The following is a 15,274-nucleotide window of genomic DNA, read 5'->3' on the forward strand; positions in this document are numbered from 1 at the left end:
GTAACCGGAAAAAGGGGTTTTTACCGATGTCCCTTATTTTCAACCCGTAAAGGTGTTATGTATAGCCCTTGTTTTGAGGTTTCATTTGGCACGGCCAGGGGGGTTTGATTATCTTCCATTTAAGGTTTTATCTTGTACCGTCAGGAGTTTTTCATACATCTTCTTTCGGTTTTATAACCAACCGTTTTAGGTTATATTGGAACTCAACGGGGGCGCATTCGCCGGATCGCGACGTTAGTCTCTCTCATTTTGGCCGTGAGAGAAAAACCCTGCGCGCGCAGGAGCGTACTACGTCACAAATTCCAAAGTCCTCTGAGGAGCTAGTAATTCGGGAGGGCTAAGGCGATATTTACGTTTGTCTCATTGTCTGTCTGCCGCAGGTTTTTTTTGAACCACTATGATAAAACAAACATAAATTTTTAACTGTATTATTTTTTTATTACAATTTATATTTACTTTTATATTACAATTTATATTTAATATTATATTACAATTTATATTTAACTGTTTTCATTAAAATTTATATTTCATTGTTTTCATTAAAACTTATATTTAATTGTTTTCATTAAAATTTATATTTAATTGTTTTCATTAAAATTTATATTTAATTGTTTTATTACAATTTATATTTATTTTTATTCTTTTACTTATCATTCTATTTAATTTCATTAGATAAGTACATAAAATGTGTAAGACTTATTTAAAATTCATAAGAAATAAATTATTAATTAATTTGTACTTAATGGTTTAAAAACATACATATTTTTTGTTAAAAACTATTACAAATGATATCATAGCCAAAGCCACTTCTAAACAACCTTATTATTTTACAATTTTTAATTACTCGTATGTTACTCTTATCCGCCCTTCGTTGAGCGTCGCTCTCTTTATTGAAATGTCTTGAACACTCTCTAGCATTTTTAATATTGATGCCTTCTGGTTTACCACATTGTTCTAACTACTTATTTCTAGTATTTATATCTCTATGGAAGTTGTTATTTGTAGTATCTTGGTCATTAGTTTCTTGGTTGGAGTTGTTACAACCCAATACGCAACCGCAACACTTCATTATTGGCATAATTGAAATTTTAAATAGCGCAAACTATTCCATATTTATCCTGATATGAAAAATAATTATAAAAATCATTAACGGTAAGCCTAAAGATTCATATAGCTAAGAATTGTTTTAGACTTGTTAAAAAAAGTATTATCTGGGATTAATATACCTTTACAGTTCTCAAACAATTACATATTTTAAACTGAGGAATAATTAACAATAAATATTTATTTCTGTACTATATATTCTATTTATTATTTATTTAACGTACCTTTTATCTTCCAGAGTTCCAAAAGTTTATTTCATATCGTGCTGCGGCTTTGTTTGCATAGACGCAAAAATATTAGGCCTAACGGAGATTTTCGCGTTGCCGGCGGCCGTCGCGTGGATTCGGACGGGGTGATCTTGTTTCTTCTCTCTCGGAATTTGTGACGTCAAAAGCTCGAGGCGTGCCTCTTCTTCCCGCCCCAAAGGTTTTCCCCCCACAACCGGCGCCCAGCGCGTCCGCGTGAGCCAACCTTATAGTGCGGCTAGCATTTTTACGAACCTTGATTGGAACTATAGAAAGTTCTATGTAACTCCAAAATAGGTGCTTAGTTAATCCTCCGTAGCACCTTTAAGGTTTTACCTAGCCCCGTCATGGGTTCTATTTCAATCCATCCACAAATTTAACTACCTCCGCGTGGGGCTTTCGTTAAAACCCTTCAAGGTTCCATCTAGTAGCCTCAAAGGCTGGTCTCATATCTTTCCTAGGTTTTATCTACCACCCAATGAAGAGGAAAAAAATTTGAGAAAGTGCGGCGTGTAAGGCATTTTAAAAACACGATAAATTACAATCTACGAATATAACTCGGTTAAATTGCCAAGGAGAATGTCGTAGCAGACGACAGTTCCGACCGAAAAACGATAAAACCGGGGAAAATAATATTTCGTTCACGAGATGGCGCTGCGGGTAGGTTCAACCAAGCGGTTCAGAGATTCTCGAGTCGGGGGGGGATAACACTCGAAATTTGGTTATTAATAATAAATCAAATACTGTAAATATCAACATGAAATTTTTGTATAACCATTTTTGGAAGTCCTCTATCCATTTAAATGATTTTTAACCAATGTTAGGGTGGTGACTATTCCCCTTTAAGGGTCAAATGGAAACTTGATAAAGATCTATTTTAAACTTCAACAATAAAAAGCATTTAGTTGTTGAGATACCCAAAGGTTCAAATATTAAATATTTGAAGATCTAGAATAAACCCATAATTGGTCAACAAACACCCCCTTCCGCGGTCAACAAACACCGTACGTGGTCAAATGAAAACCCTACGTGTTATTAAAAAACCCTACCTGGTCCAAATAAAACCCTTTGTAGCCAAGATAAAACCCGAAGGTTATATTCTAAACCCAAAGGATAAAAATAAAACCCTAAGGTTGTATAAACAACCTCTTCGATGACTAAAAACTCATTAAAGTTCTACAAAGAACCCGGGAGTTCTAGGATTAACCCTCAAAACACCCTTTTTTCTAAGAGTGTATACTAAAAACTTAAATAACTTTTGAAAGTCACATATGAATTAAATATAGTTAATACAAATCATAGAATTCGATCTACTCTCGCTATAAAATATAAAATTAAGCTAATTAATTAAACCATTCTCTAACAATAAATTATAAACTAAATCCCTGCCTTCAGCAACGTTAGAATTAAATCCCTCGCTAAATAAAGTGTTTTTCTCTTTGTCACAAAACCATGATGCAATACATTCCCCTAATCTTCCCAACCAACGTTTCCCCCAAACCTCTCCGAGGTCTGAATTAGACAAAAGACAAGACCAGCAATATTCCCTCAGCTCACAGCGATCCCATGTTCGTGTGCCTCAGGTAACAAGACCCCGACAAAAGCGCGATTTTCCAATGCCACAAGATCTAGGGTGCGCGAAAACTGAATGTTACCCCGATGCAATGAAGTACATCTTGGATATTTATATATTATCATCAAAGGATATTTGGACGTCATTCGATATTTGAACATTACCTAGCAGGGATAATAAGACCGAAATTCCAGAGGACTTTCTGTGTTTGCAAGGAATGGCTACAGAAGCAATGGAGCAAGTGATAAACTTACTTTACTTACTTTCTTAAAATGTACTTCGGCGGATAACAAAACGAGAAAATCTAAAAGTGAAATTGCAATAGGCTTGTAAAGAAATTGCTGCGTTAATCTTTTTTTTTATTAAAAATGGACAAAAACTCAACAAATGGCGGTCTACTTTCAATGTCGATTTGCCTTGGTAAACATAGATTTTACTACTTTGGTGGATTTCTTGTAAACGAATAGCATATTCGTATTCTCCGATTTAAAATCTTTATAATTAATACTGATTTGACTTTTTCATGTCCGTGATGTCAGGTGTTGCCAACAACAGGTCAACAGCGTCATCTCGCTGCTAGCGTAAGTGAGGCCAAAAATATGGTATGCTTTCGAATACCCTCTGAACCCGGAAAATAATTAAACTATTCGCGTTAACGTCGGATCTATATCACCAAAGAGTTGTTGGGAAAATAATTAAAACAAAATTAACATTTCACTTCAGTATCTCGTAAAAACACCCCTATCCAGAGGGCGATCATGTCAGAATCATATACTAAATATTTTGTTGCGAAAAATTTGGGGTCATCCGTGATGGTTGGGGGTTTAATTATCTTTAACTAGTTTCCCAAAATATAAAACCTGAACTTACAGGCGTACTCCATTGCAATTGGATATTTTATCAGTTTATTGTTTCAGTTCCAAAGTTCAAATTTCAGAAAGGTGTTCGCAGATATATATAGTTCCGTCTGAGAAATATGTATATCAGTGAAAAGGTGATGAAAAATAGCTGGAAATTATTTAAGGCCATTAATGAAAAATTAGAAGAAATTAATTTTAGTTTTTAAAACCAAAAATATACCTTAAATTCTAAAACATTTTAAAAATCTCCGTTTTAGCAGATTACAATTCATCCGCCCTCTCAATTTTTGTTTTTAACAGTTTCGACAAAAACCTTTTTATTTTAATCTGTCATTTCGCTAGGGACCCCATTTGCAAGTACACTATGGCGTAGGTGCAACCCACTCCGACAAATGACAAATACAACTTCTTGGAAATCGGAAAACAGGGCCCCGCTTTCAGTGATAGCTTCTTAACGTGGAAATTAATGTACAGCAGCTCGATTTCGCATTCGCGTCCGTGAAAAATGGCGCCGTCCGACAATTTCGGTAACAACGCAATACACGCGTCGTAGTGATGGTGCACTCGAGAAGCCACGAATATCACCACAGTTAAGGCAAACATATCTTGCAGGCTGCTCAAAATCAGCAACAGAAAACGCGCCCAATTGCGAGTATACGCGCCATAGCCATCTATAAAAGACACAAGGGTTTCGCAGACACTCACGAGTGTACAAGCGAACCACAAGAAAATTAGATTTTGGAAAACGCCATTCGTTGACTCGACAACGTCGTGAACCGCTCTCACTTGAGAGCGCACCAGGGCGAAAGATTGTACGTCATAATGTCGGTATCGTATCGCTTCGATTTGGATCTGGAGATCACGAACCAATTCCGCCAACAGGACAGCGAAAATAACGTAAATGGTCGACGTCCACATGCACAGAGTGAAATACGATGGAGTCGAAAGGCAATATTCAAGGGAGAGCAACGTCAATCGTCCCCAGGCTGGAATGTAGGAAGTGTTGCACAATTGGAAACACATTCTTTTCGCGGATGAGAGATCCGACAGAACTTCAAAAATTTTTGAGCCGAAATCATCAGAAATTATACTTAGTCCAAGTACACTTAGCATAAAGTAATAAAACACCATCCCGGCTAAGCAATATTTAAGCCTTCTTTTCAATTGGTCCAAGGTAACTGGTTTGGCGTCATGAACCCTTCGAACAAGATTTTGAAAAATCGCGCGTATTTTGTGCCTCTTGCAAAACGAAAACCAGAAAATTGTTAAGTAGCACATGAAACAAACGACGAATTGGGCGAAGTATTTACGAAATGTACGGACGGACACGACTAACTCGGAAAGAAGGACTAGCAAGTAGTAAACGATAAAAACGACTGAAAATATCAGATGCGCTTTGAGAACCTTTATGAAAAAATCATTCATTTTATTAGAAATTTAGAACTTGTTAAAACTTTGACTATGTTTAATAGAAAGGACTGCTTGGAACGCTTCGCTGATAGAGTCACTCCTCCGTAGATGCGTAGCTTGAGTAAAAGGTGAAAATGGCGGAGCGTGAAGGTCTAAAATAAACAAAGGCACCTCAAATATCAGATATAAACATGATCATTGCTTGCATGAGAAACAATGGAAAAATAGTAAGACGCTCGTTATGCTTTCCCTCAAAACGCCCTTTTAAAATTTCCAATATTCAATGTTCAATAAAGAAATCGATATAAAAATACCGTCTTGCAGGTTTCGGATATTTTTTTTATATCTATATGTATAAATATGAATACAAAGGTAAATGTTTATATTTTACATATGACACTTGTAACCTTGATGATTTTTTCTTACTTAATCTTTTTATTCGCCAAAGACCAAAACTGTAGCGTGAAAAGGCTTAAATTGTGATTGAAAAGTCGGTTTGTTGCATAGCAATTGAAACAGGAAAACTTGGACCAGGTAGGTAGATGGGTTCTCGGAAGATAATTATCAGAATTTTGAGATGACTCTGAAACCGTAAACCGAGCCAGTAAAAAAAGTTATCTGACTATGTGAAATAAAATATTACTAGGCTTATTAATTTTTAGCGCTACAACCTTGCAACCGGGACTTTAGCACAACAGATGTGTTGGGCTCTCTGGATGGTGTATTTTAAAATGTATGTATCCTACGATCAGTTTGTCAGCATGTATGGCTTAATTAAACATAACTAACTACCGTTACCTCTATTGATGAGTGTAACTAGTTAGATATGATGGTGGTGTGTTATTTGGCAAATGTTCAGATTGATTTAGGAGACACTATTAAAGATGTCAGCTATAAATACTACGGACATGCAGCTTGTAGTAACTATATTGCCGGGCAATATGAGTATTGTAGAAAGCGCAAACGTAGTTGCAATAACAGTGTTACCAAAATGTCACTATTTTAAAGTCCAGGACAGTGGCAAACAGGGCCAAATTTGACCAATATCACCGGGCAAAATGTGGCTAATAACCAATTATTTCATTAAAATGATATAAAAAAGCCAAAAAGTTTTCTTCTTCAATATATGTATTACTAAATATAATATCAATATAACATAAGTTTGTAGGGTATTACAGTATCTCATTAGCCTGCCTGCCTGCGCTTAATCGAAGTCATCGGATCATCCATCTTTTTTCTCACTTCATTTTTTTTGGCCGAGCCAATTAGTTCTCGAGCCATATTGGCTCATGAGCCGTCTCGCGAGCTATAAAAGGGTATTACCATAAGCCTATCATAGGGTCCCCATAAGCAAAGGTCTAGGCCAAGTTTTTGACGATACATTTCTGAAATAAATTTCGCGAAATGCAATATCATTGCGATCTGTGCTAGACCTTTACAAAGCAAAAAAGGTGTTTAGGTTTTTAACATCTAAACATGTTTGAAAGCTAAACATGGGTAAGAGTTGGTGTTGTTTCCTTAAACACATCGGTTTAAATAAAACGAGTTTCTCAAACAATCTTCCAAACCAGAACAGCTGGTAAGAGGTCATGTTTAGAAATTAAACTTTGTGGTTTTTAAGCATAATGCTGAACACTGATGTTTAATAAGTGTATATTGCGTTACGAGTTTAATGTATATTTCGCGTTGTCTATATATTTCGTTTAATTTCGTTTTCTATTTTTCTAAAAAAATAATATTCGTTAATCACCGTTATATTAATAGTGTTAACTACAATATGGACCGGGTTCCTATATCATCTCATAATTTTAAGTTATTGGTAATCAAGACTAATTAAATAACAGTAATGTATAAAAATCAATAATTAAACATGAACTAATAAAATTAATAAAATAACACTACTTTTGATGTGATTTCAGGCCGTGTTAACACAAATATAATTTCTATTAATATCGCTAAAATATAATCAGGCAGTTAAAGAAATGAAATCGACAGTATAGGCAGTAGGTTTCATTAATTCGTTGCCAATTAATTTTAATGTTATTTTAGATCGTAATTAAACCACTCAAATATACGGCTACTCAAAGAGTGGCGTATACGGAAATTTAACACATGTTTTGAACCACAACACCTGAACCTTTGATCATGTTTAGAAACTAATGTTAAAAATCTTTAGACGTGTTTTCATTGTAAGCGCCAAAAGCATTTAATATGTTTAATCTCTATACGTATTTTATCTAAACACGTTTTAACGATAAATATGAGAATCAAATAACACGTTTAATTTCTAAACGCAAGATGTTGGAAAGCTGAACACCACTATCGCCTTAACATGATCGTTTATGGCCAAAATAGTGTCATAAAATAAATTTTGCTAGTAAGTATATTTTTGGAAGTTAGCTGTTGGCTCGCGTGACATGAAGGGCTTTCCACCACGCATTGTAACCCGGCAAACTGAATTAAGGGCTTTATATGTCACTTGATGACTTAGGCCTGAGGTCGTACCTTGGGTATTAGCCTAGCTGATTATTATTGGTGATATTGGTATTTACCACTATTTTCCACATTATTTGACACCCGTCATTTACTATTGTGCAATTAGAATAGCGTACACTCTTAAAAATATTGGGTTGTTTTTGACCCAAACTGGGTTGTTTTTTTTACCCTTTGTTGGGTCAGTATTTAACCAAACAAAATATTGGGTTGTTTTAGTTTTCACCCAAAAAGGGTTATTTTCATAACGCTATTTTTGGTTAAATTTATAAGTTACCCAAATATGGATTGAACATTAGCCCAAAATATGGTTAATATATGATTAAATTTTGGGTTATAATTTAACAATTAATTGGGTAGTTTTTTAACCCATTGTTGGGTCAGTATTTAACCAAACAAAATATTGGGTGGTTTTCATTTTCACCCAAAATGGGTTATTTTAATAACGATATTTTGGGTAAAATTAATAAGTTTCCCAAAATATGGTTAATATATGACTCAATTTTGGGTTATAAATTAACAATTTATTTGGTTGTATAAAAGTATGTCTTGAAATTATAAGCCTTCCAATTTTATTCTTTGTACTTGCATGTCCTGTTAAGATTTGTTTCTATGGGGAATTGAGGATATAAAGATGCCTATAAATTGACCACTCATTTCCACAAAACATTCATTTATAAATTTGATCACACTTGAAAGATTATCATAAGGCCTTGGCAATTTGCAATAATTTTAAACATGGGAGCTCATTACGTTCTTCCGCTGAAATATCAACACAACATTAAAATAAAATTAAAAATATTCTATAACTTTAGAATCAAAAATTAAGAATCCTTTCAAGCACTCATGGAAACGATGCAAGAATGGCGGAAATGTTTTAATTTACAGTTTTCCAAAGACTACAAGTTCGATGGACACATTTTGATGCTCATATCGTCTTTGGCGCGTGGGAACTTTAAATTCGGTATGACCCAATTTTGGGTTGCTATTATAATATCTAAAGAACAACCTAATTTTGTTTAACCCAAATTTTGCGTTTCAAGATTTTCAACTACATTTGGGTTATTTTTTACTCAAAAAGTAGTTAAAAATGAAATAACCAAAATCATTTAACCCTACGTTTTTAAGAGTGTATGGCCGTTACAGAGGTTATATATCAACACAGATGACAGCGGTTCCAGTATAATATAATGGACCCCAATCCCATGCAATACTCTAAAACGTTGTTATGGGCTCCTCAAAAATTACACGGACGAATTAGATCTTCGAGTCAAAAACCTATTAAAAAGTATTTTAAATAGCCAGAATCTCTAACGGTAAACCCGTTTCGCCTTATATGGGGCTCATCAGTACTGCGCGACTAACTAACCCAAAAGATAAGCTAAACCTAATCATTAAAATGAATGGAATACACCAAAAGTTAAGAACCACGTATGGACTTCAATGCAAACAGTGGTAACACACTCGGAAAGGTAGAAATGTCCATAATTAAATGGTAAAAAAGACCATCTAACGTACCACCTACCAACAAAAATATTCTTCTGTAATAAATTAAATTTATTTATTAATCAGTATTTTGTAAATTTTCCCGAAATTAATAAAAGGGACTTCTCAGTTAATTTTAATTTATTTATCAGATTGACTATATCTACTATAATCTGCTCTCTCGGTAACAAGAACAGATATTTGCACATGATGTTTGCGCTTTATTTTAGCAAAGGATTTGGCACTTTTCACAAGCAAGCATATTCTGATTAATCAGTATTACTTCTCTTGAAAATGTCAAATCGATGAAATCCTTTGTGAATCGTTTAACCATTAAGCATTATTACTAAATAATAATAATAATAATTATAATAACGAAATTTCCTTTCACAATTGCTTTCACCAAAACTATTGTGCAAAATTAATGGAAGCCTGCTAAAATACATGTTTCAAACTCAAATCATTAGCAGTACATACTTCACTCGTCGCAGATATTTATATACTTATGTTAAAACTAAAAACCACTGCAAACGCAACATTTCACTGAAAGCAATATTTTACTAATAATATTTCGTTGAAAGTAAATGTAAACTTAAAACTTAGAAAGAACGACTCACGAGCTAACCAAAAATTAAAAGTAATTTGGCGTAATTTTAAAATGAGCTATGTCCAATCGATACTAACGTTTTGAAAGTTATTTAAAACACGGTGACGGCGGCATCGGCGACAATATAAGTGAAACTAAAACATACATTTTTTAATTTTACGTACGAACAATATTAGTTGCATCGTAAGGGCCTAGATGGCGGCACGGTCTCTAATAATAAGACGTTTAATGAAAGTTATGTTGTCTCGATCTACGATTGAGAGAAAACGAGGTCGTGTCCGCCTTTGGTAGTAGTTTTAAGTCACGGTACAAGCGTGCTAGGCGCGTTTTGCTCTCCGGAAGCGGGTGAGACTTGGGCGAGACAGAGAGAAAGAGAGTAAACGAAGCTAGGTAAGCCATAGTACTATTTTGCAATTGTTAAATTTTAACCAAGGCGTAACGTTGAATTATGTGAATTTGACTAGCTTTAAGTTAAATATAGCTTAATAATATATATTCAAAAATAATACTATAGCTTAATAATATATATTCAAAAATAATACTATAGCTTAATAATATATATTCAAAAATAATACTATAGCTTAATAATAATTTTTAAAAGTACGGATAAATAAAGCAGTGTAAAAGGCACATAAATAAATAAAATACTATTATTCTATTAAATATTGATTTAATTGATAAACTAGGTTAGGGTAACGCATATTTTGGGGCAATAACACTTCGCAGTTCCTTGTTCATAGATGCCGCTTTTAAGTGTCAATCATACTTAAAACAAGTGCGTAAGAGGCAGTACTATAGTTTCACCTTATCAATTTGTGTTGAAGTAGTGGATAAAACAAAATATTATTTTCTACCTCCACATTGGGTCTGAAAAATAAAATATTTAGAATCTGGCAACAATGCTCCCTTTTTGATCGGCTGATAAACTTTTTCTGGCAGCGCTGTTTCAAACACGGCCGTCGAAATTTTATCGTGAGCTGGTCGGCGGCGTTTTCGACCATTATTTCCAATTATCGATTAAAATTTATAAAGCGCCACAGACTCATTTGAAATTTTCAACTCGATTTTTAGCTAGTTCCTCCTGCAGTTCCTACCCTTTTTCTTAATTCGGAATTTTTCTTGCCCTTTTTCCTATTTCGGCATTTTTCTTGCTCTTTTTATTAATTCGGTTTTTTCTTGCCCTTTTTCGTAATTCGGAATTTTTCTTGCCCTTTTTCCTCATTCGGCACTTTTCTTGCCCCTTTTTTTAATTCGGAATTTTTCCTGCCCTTTTTCCGGAGACTACCGCGCGAAATTAGGTAAATTTGAACGCTTCTGTGCCGCTTTAAATATAAATAACAAAATAATTTCCACTCAAAGGTTCTAAACCTGAAAATAAAAATGGCTGACGACGGCAAGGGCAAGTATCCCCAGTATCACACTGTGGATGGATTTATATTGCCGCTACTCTTCGAAGGCGACGTTTTCAGGGACGCTTTGAAATATCGAGTGAAGGACGACGACATGTTCATCATCACCTACCCGAAGAACGGCACCACGTGGGTCCAAATGCTCGTGTTCCTCATCTACCGCGATGGTCAGCCACCTTACGACGCTGCCGAGATGTACGCTACCAGCCCTTTCCTGGAGCTTTCGGGCAGGGTGAGGGCCGAAAACAGGGTCCGACCTGGAGCCGTCAAAGGTAAAGCATTTACTAATTAACGCGCAGCTAAAGTGATATAATCACCAAAAGGGTGTTACAAAAACGAAGTAAAAGTTGCGAGTTGGGGAGGCAATGAAATCCAAAAGGAGAAAGTGAGAGCTTCGTGAACTAAGGAAGCATTGGACTCTGTGACTGGAGAACACGATAAGTTTTATAGACTTTTTACCACTCGACGGAAACGCCATCTATCTACCTTTTAATTCCAAATACGAAAGAACAAACCAGAAAAAGCGTGCATCTTCCATCGTAGCGTAGCTTTCTATATGGTCTATCTCAATAGCAGCATTCATTAACCTTTAGCATTGGATATTATAGGCAGGCCCGGACTGGCCCAGGTGGATAACCGGCGATCGCCGGTCAGATCGGAACCAACTCTTATTCGGGGCCAAAGAGGAAGAATTTGGCATTAATGGGAAATGCGGCCAACACGATTGCATAGCCGGTGGGGCCAGCTACTAGCCAATCCGGCCCTGAGTATAGGAACTGGTGCACTTTTTGTAATTATGTCACTTTTGGTGCTCAAGCTGCGATAAAATACAAACTGCTCATGCCTTGTGTTTTGTATATTCATACCGCTAGAGCGCCATTAGCAAACGTTATTGCGTTTCAGCTGAGCCGGAATATCATGGACTTGATTGTAATACAATTAATCCATGTCTTGAAAAAATCATTTAAATAATCATAAATTAAATGATTCACTAAACCAAAGGTTTGTAATAATATGTATAATAATATTGCTCTGTATTAAAGCTTTTACAAAAGATTATAATAAATCTTTAGAGATAATGTATTTTTAATGACGTTTATTAAGCCGTAATATTTGCTCCACGTCGAAATATAAATATATTTAACAAGCAAATATCTGGACCCCGTTTTAACCAATTTGAAATCGTGACCGTGAATGCCTTTCATTTAGTATCTATCGATATATCATTTACATTGGCCGCCTTAGCGGCTGAAGGGAAATCAAGTGACCAATCGGGCCTTGCGTTTGATATAGATTTTGATACCAAATTTTTTGACCGTTTCAGCAGTTGTTGAGAAATCACGAACCCAAATTTATAGGACTGCTAACTTCGGAGATATCTAATGATAAATTTTTGAACTGCTTTTATAGCAATGCCGGTGACACGAAATGTCTCGCGAAGGATTGAATACGTTTATCGTTTTACCTTAAATAGGAAAAATGCGACGAAAAATACTGAGTTTTGGCCAATATGGCCGAAGAGTATCTATACGTACCCAAAAACGGAACCAAAAAACGGCCAATGTTCTAGCAAGGCACTCGTGCAAAGTAGGAGAGCATTTCACTTCTACTACTACTACTACTACTACTACTACTACTACTACCACATTTCGGGTAAAACTATATTACCACATCGAAATATATACTAAGTGCAACTAAGAAATCAGTGATAGATACATGTTTCAAGCAAATGACATCAGCAAAATAGGGATATTAATTAATTAAGGAAAATATAAAACTCAAATTAATAACAGCCTGCAGTGCTAGATCGAGGTGCAGCCCGAAATTAATATTTATTTCTATAATCTAAGGTATTTGAGGTCAAAGTTCACCATGCTAATTCCTCGAAAACTTGTTTAAAATTACCCATAAGTAGTTTGCTTTTGATACTAATTATATCATATTTATTATCTTTTCTGTTTTTTTAACAGCTCATTTGCCCTACTACTTAACGCCACGATCTGATTCGAATAAGGCCAAGTACATTTTCGTCCTCCGCAACCCAAAGGACACGCTGGTGTCCTTTTACCATCATACGAAACACCGTTCTTACGGCTTCGAAAATGGCAACTTTGACACGTATTTCGATATCTTTATTAATGGTGAAAATGACTGCGGCGACTACTTCGACTTCATCCTGTCCTGGTACGAGCACCGTCACGACCCCAACGTCCTATTCGTCTACTACGAAGACATGAAAAAGGACATCCGTACAGAAATCCTACGACTAGCCAACTTTATCGACCCCCTGATTGGTCGGAAAATTGAAGCAAACCCGGACATCCTAGAACTAATAGTGCAAAACTCTAGTTTTCAGGCTATGAAATTTCTGAATAAGGGTAATCACGGTGTGTTTAAACCCGTGAATCCAGAACAGGAAAATAGTCCCGAAAATATGAAAGATTTCATCCGGAAAGGAATCGTTGGTGATTGGCGAAATATGTTTTCCGAGCAACAAAACGATCGTATGAATCTAAAAATTGAGCAGAAATTGAAAGGAACTGAAATGTACTCGTTGTGGAAAGAAGGCGGTTACTTGTGATAATTTATAGCATTTGAGTAAAATTACCCGGTTGTGTTAAAGATATAGTTTGACCCACGTTTGCGGGTCAACTGGACATGGTGTATACTGCATGTCGTTAATTATTTTAAATTTTCAATAAAGTTTTAAATTATATAAAGCTAGTGTTGGCTCGACCTGAAGTACCTCTTTTTTCACAGTTATCAATAGCGTCGAAATCAAAACAAGATACTTAAGCTATATTTTGACCCAAAGGAGGGATACAGTGGCGTAGTCAGAAATTCCTTAAGGGGGGTCTAGAAGGGGGGGAATTTAGTACAGTCCAAGGTAGGACGAAGGGGGGGTCTAGACCCGGAAACCCCTGCCTTGTCTACGCCACTGGAGGGATATATGATTATCCCTCGCGTTGATTAGCTGGTTTGCATATTTCACAATAACTTAATTTATAGTAATTTCTAACAATATATATTTTTTATGGGATATATAATTTAGGTTGTTAGTAGAGTATAAGTTGTCTAATTATAATAATTGTAAATGGTTCTTAGTGACGTTATAGTTTCGCTATTTTGAAGTTTAGCTTCCTTTGCCATTAATAGATGGCGCCACGCTCTCCAGTAAAGTCGTTTATTCGAAAAATCTGATAGATTCCTTGCCATCTCTGAATCATAATGCAGGTGACAATGAAAAAAGCCGACAGTTTCAATCGATTTAATCGACAGAAAAACCACCAAAATAGGACAATGAAAAATACGACTACTTAAAAGAGAAAACAGCCCGGGTTGTAAAACGGTTACAAACTTGTTGGTAAAAAAACGTTATGAAATCGTCAACAATGTCAGGCAATAAAACGACAGATAAAACGGGTGAAAAAACGTTATGAACAACTTTATACTCACCAAATATCCACGATATTAATTTTAACGTCTTTAGAACGTCTCTATTAAAACGTTTTTGTAACGTGATACCAATTTAAACAAAAACGTTATGAATCCGTTGAAAATGTCTGGCAATAAAACGATGTTTAAAACGGTTGAAGAAACGTCACACTCACAGAATAACGACGATATTTTATTTTAACGGCTTTTAAACGTTACTTGTATAACGTTTTAAATACAATAAAAAAACCATAAAATGAAATTTACAAAAACTTTTTTTTTAACTTTAAACAACAAAATATATTTTTTTGCTTAAGTTATTTCACTTAACCACAGCTGACCCTGTGGTAGATTTTAACATCAAATGCTAGTTAATAAAATAAAATGATTGCTTTTAACACTAGGCGTATTTTAAAGAAGGCACTTTTGTTTCAATTTACATCAGGTACATTGTGTCTATTTTTACATCAGGTACATTGTGTCTATTTTTACATCAGGTACATTGTGTCTATTTTTACATCAGGTACCTTGTCTCTTTTAACATTAGCTACTTATTTGTTTATTTAAGTATCAGATCCTTTTTATGAAGATTTTAATATCAGGTTACTTTTTATATACATTTTAAAACGAGGTAGTTTCTATTTAGTCGACAA

General features: G+C 35.1%; 1 protein-coding gene across 1 annotated transcript; it reads left to right on the plus strand.

The window, feature by feature from the left end:
- The first annotated feature begins 10,043 nt into the window (after positions 1-10,043).
- LOC149955532 (amine sulfotransferase-like) lies at positions 10,044-13,910 on the plus strand. The gene is made up of 3 exons (XM_090164543.1): positions 10,044-10,167; positions 11,137-11,458; positions 13,157-13,910. The coding sequence occupies exons 2-3, from the start codon at positions 11,158-11,160 to the stop codon at positions 13,765-13,767; spliced, it is 912 nt and encodes a 303-aa protein (XP_090020669.1). The 5' UTR covers positions 10,044-10,167; positions 11,137-11,157; the 3' UTR covers positions 13,768-13,910.
- Positions 13,911-15,274: the final 1,364 nt, after the last annotated feature.

The sequence above is a fragment of the Leiobunum rupestre genome, chromosome 2, assembly GCF_980474605.1.
Source record: "Leiobunum rupestre chromosome 2, qqLeiRupe1.1.hap1, whole genome shotgun sequence".
NCBI classification, from domain to species: Eukaryota; Metazoa; Arthropoda; class Arachnida; order Opiliones; family Sclerosomatidae; genus Leiobunum; species Leiobunum rupestre.